The following is a 6,865-nucleotide window of genomic DNA, read 5'->3' as shown; positions in this document are numbered from 1 at the left end:
AAGAAAATATATATATATATGTGTGTGTGTGTGTGTATGTATACATATAAAGATCAATGTTAGTATTTTACTAATAATCTTAAAAATTCTTATTTTTCTTATTAGTCTTCTTATTTAGCTTATTCTGTAAGTTAAATACATACTCAGGAGAAATCAACTCTTCCCTATTCATTAGAATTTCTCTTTTTCCCTTTGTCTTGTATTCATTTTTTTTGTTCTGTGAAGTTTATTTATTGAGTAATTAGTGTTAGGCACTGGGGATAGAGAACAAGATAGGCAACATTCTGTCCTTAAGAAATATACTGTACTTCCTTGTCTGAGAGACAGAACACAGAAATAAATAAGATGATGTCAGATATTGCTAACAAAAGGAGTAATTAGGACAGTGTGGCCCTAACACATATGGAATTGAGCAAGATTATACCTGGAGGACTACAAATGTTTAAATATTTATCAAAACATTTGAATATTTAAAAGTTGTAAATCAAGCCACATCCTTGGCCCAACCTGATTTCCTACACAGCATCTTGGGTTGCCAGCAGCCTATACCCTCAAGACCCAGAGGCTAAAGGAACTGCTCTCTCCTCCCATCCATCCTTGTAACCTGCCTGATTGAGTGGTAGTATGGATCTGTTGGGGCAGGGCTGGGATGATTGTGGTGGTACCTAGACCCATCTAAAAGAGTATATTAGCAGATCCCGCCAAGTCTCCAGGAATCTGGTTACAGGGAAGTTTGCCTCTCCAGTTCATTGTTTTTTCAACTCAAGTCTTCTAGGAAGTTGTAAGCCCTTCTTAATGTTGCACTACCAGAAAAGGGGATGCAGGTATCTGGGAAACCTGGCTTGCCTGGGTATTCAGTTTGCTTTATTTGGGGCAACGAACTTTAACGGAATAAAGCTTTTATAAGCAGCCACTCTTTCTAGGATTTCTTATTGCAGAAGTTTTGTTCATTTTCTCTGTCATACATACTTGAGCACTCAGAGTTCTTTATCCTCTGGCCAGCGGGGCCTCATTCAGCTGGCACCTCTTTCTTGTAATTGTCATTTGCTCAGTTGATTACAGAACTTTCAAAAATGTTCTTACAAGGAAAGGAAGAAAAAACATCTGTTTTAGTGCTTGGGGTATACAGGACTCTCTAAAGTGCAGGCCCCTGGAAGAGGCTGTTCGTGCCCAGGTCTAAGGATGATATTGGGACTGTGGATGGAGGTGACCATACACTAGCCTTTTACATGCTCTTCCACTTCTCCCTATCCTGCTCTTCTTCCTAGTTTCTCACTCAATTTATTTTAATTTATAAATTTGTTTGATCTGTAAAACTAAACTGGTATCACTTGGGATACCTATATCTGAAAAGTAAGCTCCAAATGAAAATGAACATTTTCCAGAAAGTTTTTTGGTAAGATTTTAAATAGCAATGACTAGTTTTCCAGTCTCACTCTCCTTCCCCCACAGGGGCAAACTGTTCAGATGTGTTGTAGATTTGAACCTTGGCTTAAATGTTATGTTTTATTTCTCTCCTTACAGCTGTGAAAGTTGTGTAGATTTACTGTTTGTGAGAGGAGCTGGAAACTGTCCTGAGTGTGGTACTCCACTTAGAAAGAGCAACTTCAGAGTACAACTCTTTGAAGATCCCACTGTTGATAAGGAGGTTGAGATCAGGAAAAAAGTGCTAAAGATGTAAGTATTCCTGCTCGAATGATTCAGTCAACAAAGAGGACTTTAACAATTATGTCAGTAATTTATTATTATTTCCTCATAAATATGGACGAGTAGCAGGTATATAAGTATAAATTCATTTAAGTTCTTAGAGAACTGAGTAATATTATTTATCATTGTTAAAGAAGAGCCTCTTGATTGATGGCTTCATTATTCATTTGTATTTGTTTTTTGATTAATAAACATGTATTGAGTACCTACTATGTGTAAACACTGTGTTATGCATGTTAGGCAGTAGTTACAAAGTGATGAGTAAAACAGCTATGAACTCTGTCCTCATGAGACTTACCGTACAGTAGCACAGGATAGCAAAAAGACAAAAAACAGGTAAACCAAAACAAATGTTATTTATTATAGATTGAGAATAGTGTTATATAGTTAGTGGTCAGTGTTGCTGTGGTCAGTGATGTCAGATGTGGGCTGAGGAGGTAACATTAAGTTGAGGTTTGAAGGCTGTTAGAGAAAATCATGTATTAGCTGTAGTTTATTTTGGTATGTATATTTTTATGTATATATACATACACATATGGGCATAGTATATATATGTGTGTATATATGTGTATATATACCTATATATTATTAATCTGTCTTTTTCATGTACAATTTAGGCTTTACTTTTTACTCTTTGTTAATAGTTTTGGGTTTCTTTTTATCCATTCTTTTATTATAAGAAATAATTGATATATTTATTTTCCTTTTTGGTAGTAAACATTTCAACCCAGGTAATCAGTGTTTTAGCAGCATCTTTCTAGGTACATAACCAATGGTACTTTATCAGTGCCCCTAGCGGCTCTTTTATTGTTTGTATAACTTCTGCAAAGTAGTCTCTTAGATTTTGATCTTTCATTGTTAATTCCTTGCAATTTACTGATTCTTCCCAGGTACATTACAATATTTAAAGATTTTCTTGATCTAGCATTTTTTAGACTATGTCATAAAAATGGAGGAGTCGCTTCAATTTTTTTTTGTGTTTTGGAAATCAGTGAATCCCTTATAAGTAAATAATACCATAATTTCCGCTGATATGCCTTGCTTAAGCTCATTTCCCAATCTTTCAAGCTCCCAATTTATCTTTCCCTGAAGTCTTAACAAGGATTTTGCATATTGTACCATTTTCTCCTGATCCTACTTCTCTGTAGTCATAAGAATTTAAGAATTGCATTTTTGGTTTGGTTACAAACCTGGTGTCAAGAAAACAGTATTTTAGTCTGGGCGCAGTGGCTCATGCCTGTAATCCCAGCACTTTGGGAGGCTGAGGTGGGTGGATCACTTGAGGTCAGAGTTTGAGACCAGCCTGGCCAACATGGTGAAGTCCCATCTTTACGAAATACAAAAAGTATTAACTGGATGTGGTGGTGTGTGCCTGTAATAATCCCAGCTACTCGGGAGGCTGAGGCAGGAGAATTGCTTGAACCAGGGAAGTGGAGGTAGCAGTGAGCCAAGATTGTGCCACTGCATTCCAGCCTGGATGACAGAGCAAGACTCCATCTCAAAAAATAAAAATAAAAAAATAGAGAATGATGTTTTACACAGTAAGCAACTCTTTTCCTTGTATCATATATGAATTAGGTAAGAACAAGTAAACCAGTTAGATAATATTAAAAGCAATGATATGTAATATGTAGATTTTTTTGTTTTCTTAAAGATACAATAAAAGGGAAGAAGATTTTCCTAGTCTAAGAGAATACAATGACTTCCTGGAAGAAGTGGAAGAAATTGGTATGTTTTTAATTTGATGTATGCTAGCCTATAAGACCATGTGCTTTTATCTTTTAAATGCTTAGGAGAACATCTCACATAAAAACCTCTTAATAGGTTTAGTTGTGATAGCTAACATTTACCTAATTACTTTCTTTTGCACTTGAGTTGTGTTTGTCAAATTGAAGGCATACTTAGGTAAAGAACCTATTTAATATTTTGTCTCTGGAAAAATACGTTTAATAGAGGTAGTAACACTTTGTAGCTGGGGAGGAAGACTATATGGGTACATACATCTGTATGTTGATAACATGTTAGAGTAGTTTAAATGAAGGAAAGCATATTCCGATTTTTCAAAAATGGGGTTCCTATTAACCATATTTATAGTGACTAAAGCCATATGTTTATCATTATTTGTGCTTCTGTGGATATAGTAGTCTTAAAGTACTTTGAAGCAGTTGACTGTTGAAGTGGCATTCTATTAATCAGTGTTTTTCTTGAATCAGAGGTTGGAGTAATCTTTGTGTCTTTTCTTTCTGATGTGTTTAGTCAAAAGGAAGATTTTGTCTAATGATTTCAGTTTTCTTAAAATTTCAGAGATGTTAAAAACTTTGGAAGTTGTTATATATTGATTTAAAAAAAATGCTGCTTTTTAAAGTTGCAATAATTATTACTAAGTGCGGGTTTGGAAATGACACAAAGATTATATACTGTGAAAATTAGAATGAGACTATGAAGATCAAACAAGAATCATTTTTATTCTTTCAAACTTGATAGGTAACTGTACTCAATATTTACTATTAAAAATAAGATTATAATAAATGAATCATTCTTTAGAAGATTAATACATGGTAAACTTAAAAAATTCACATTCCTGAAGAATAATAAATATTCTAATTCCTTTAATTTCTTTACTAGAAAATCCAGAAAATCTTTTTGTTTCAACTGTTACCTGAAACTTTTCTCATATGTCTAAGTTCATTTGTTATGCCATAGCAAAAACATATGGAAAACATAATTTAGGGTTTCTCAGGGATCTTTCAGTGCCATAAGAGCCACTGCTTTTCCATTCTGCGCGTACTCATTGCACTTTGTATGTTATCTTAGCATCATGAGTGACTATGGATTTTAGCTGAAAAGATGGTAGAATTGGGAGTGACAAGGCAAAGTGGAAAAGTTAGAATGTAGACTGAGAAGAAAAACCAGAAAGAAATCTACAAGAACTGGGCAAGTATGAAGGTATGTAGAAATCTGGCTCTACATAGATGTTAAGTATAGGACAAGCTGTTGGATAGCAATTGGGAAGAAAAGTAGCTTACGTGTATTCTAAAGGTAATGTGATTAGTCAAAAGTCTGGTCAAGCAATAAAAGAAAAGGAGATTATAGATGCTGCAGTACAAGTTGAATACATGTTCACAATTCTAAGCAGGCAGTCAGGATAACTAAAAGAAACTGATGTACAGAGAAGGTGAGGAATAGGTTTAGGGGATGAACTACAAGGAGATCTTGATTCTGGGATTAAGGTTCTGACTGAGCTGTGATTAAAAAAAAAAAAAAATATATATATATATCTTGCTCCAAGATAAATTAATTTGAAGGTATGGACAATATGGGGCCCATAATTGGTACTAGAATTGATAGGCAAGAGCAAGTCTGGATGTTAGAGGGATACAACATGTAATGCTTTCTTTACCAAAATATAGAAACTGTGGCTCAGACCATTTAATTTGAAAGTGATTCTGCTATTACGTATATTCATGAAGGACTGTCTTCAGTTGCAGTATCGGAAAACTCTCTTAACCAATTTCCACTTAATTGTCTCGTTGAAGTAACTGACATTCCCCAGTTCTTCCATAAAATGTACTCACTGATAACCACAGCATAATGAATGCATTGTGAATGCTGTCAACCTTCTTATGCCAGTTGTACTTGTTATTGTAGTTACATAATTAAATACATATTTAAATATTATATGTAATTTAAATATTTAAAGTTAAATCGTGTGTAAAGTTGGGGAAAAACTTGTAAAACTCTAAAGGATTCTGCTTCTCAGGTTTTTAAGTCACTTCTTAAAAAGTGGAAATTGGCCAGGTACAGTGAGGGAGGCCAAGGCAAGAGGATTGCTTGAGCCCAGGAGTTTGAGATCAGCCTGGACAACATAATGAGACCTATCTCTACCAAAATTTAGAAAATTAGCTGGGTGTAGTGGCACACGCCTGTAGTTCCAGCTACTTGGGAGGCTGAGGTGGATCGCTTAAGTCTAGGAGTCCAAGGCTACAGTGAACCATGGTTGCGCCACTGCACTCCAACCTAGGCAACAGAGCATGACCATGTCTCAAAATACCAAAAAAACAGACAACAAAAAAGGAAACTGAACAATATAGATGACAATTATGGCCTATATAAGGAAGAAGCAAAACTCTAATTAAAGGCTAGAATTTGCTGTATGTCAGTAAGTTAGAGAATGACTATATACTTACTATGTATGTTTTAAGTTAAAGTATTTGAAGAGAGAGACAGGTGTATGTGTGTGTTTCCCTCCTTTAACAGACCTATTTAAATAATCAACTATAAATCCTCATTGTGTTGATTAAAGAGTGGTTCTACTCTATTTAAAGATATTGATGATTTTTGGGAAGTAACCTCTTGGATTTATAGTTTATTTTCTGAACTTCAGTTCAATTCAGTAAGTTTTTAAATTATGTTATGTGAACTGCTTTATTGATGGAGATATGTGGTATTGGTCCTCAATAAGCTCAGACTCTAAAGGGGGAGATAATTATGTTAACTAATAACTATAATTTAATGTGATAAGTCTTATAAATAGGCATTTATAAAATGCTATGGGAATACAGATAAAGCAATTAACCTAGAACTGGGAAATAGAGATATGGTTTGGTGAAGTTCAGAGAAGAGATGACATATGAGTTTGATCTTAAAAGAGGAAGAGGAGTTAACCAGATAGAAAGGGCTTAGGAAAACATTTGTAACAAAAGAAAAAGGCACCGAGATAGAAAAATGTGGGGCATGTTGGAGAATGAGCAAGTAGTCTGTTATAGGTAGATAAAACATGAGGGGTGACTAAAAATGAGGCCTGAAAAACAGGCTGGATTAAGAAGGCCTTAGTACCATAGACAACAAAAGCAAAAATAGACAAATGGGATTATATCAAACTAAAATACTTCCTCACAGCAAAAGAAACAAAAGAGTGAAGAGATAATCTACAGAGTGGGAGAAAATATTTGCAAACCAGAAATCTGATAAAGGGTTAATCTCCAAAATATATAAGGAACTCAACTCAGTAGCAAGATAATACTTCATTTAAAAAATGGGCAAAGGACCTGAATAGACATTTCCCAAAAGAAGACATACGAGTGGTATATGAAAATGTGCTCGGCCGGGCACGGTGGCTCATGCCTGTAATCCCAGCACTTTAGGAGGCCGAGGCGGG

The 6,865-nt window shown here is 34.9% G+C and overlaps 1 protein-coding gene across 1 annotated transcript in view; it reads left to right on the top strand.

Moving 5' to 3' along the window:
* MNAT1 (MNAT CDK-activating kinase assembly factor 1) overlaps positions 1 to 6,865 on the top strand; it is a 184,041-nt gene that overhangs the window by 60,674 nt on the left and 116,502 nt on the right. Inside the window, exons 2-3 of the mRNA XM_011968313.1 lie at positions 1,525 to 1,677; positions 3,362 to 3,449. Of these exons, the coding sequence (XP_011823703.1) occupies positions 1,525 to 1,677; positions 3,362 to 3,449 (241 nt within the window). The remainder of the gene's footprint in view (positions 1 to 1,524; positions 1,678 to 3,361; positions 3,450 to 6,865) is intronic.

Source organism: Mandrillus leucophaeus, unplaced genomic scaffold (assembly GCF_000951045.1).
Source record: "Mandrillus leucophaeus isolate KB7577 unplaced genomic scaffold, Mleu.le_1.0 Scaffold838, whole genome shotgun sequence".
NCBI classification, from domain to species: Eukaryota; Metazoa; Chordata; class Mammalia; order Primates; family Cercopithecidae; genus Mandrillus; species Mandrillus leucophaeus.
This window is presented reverse-complemented; position numbering and strand designations above follow the sequence as displayed.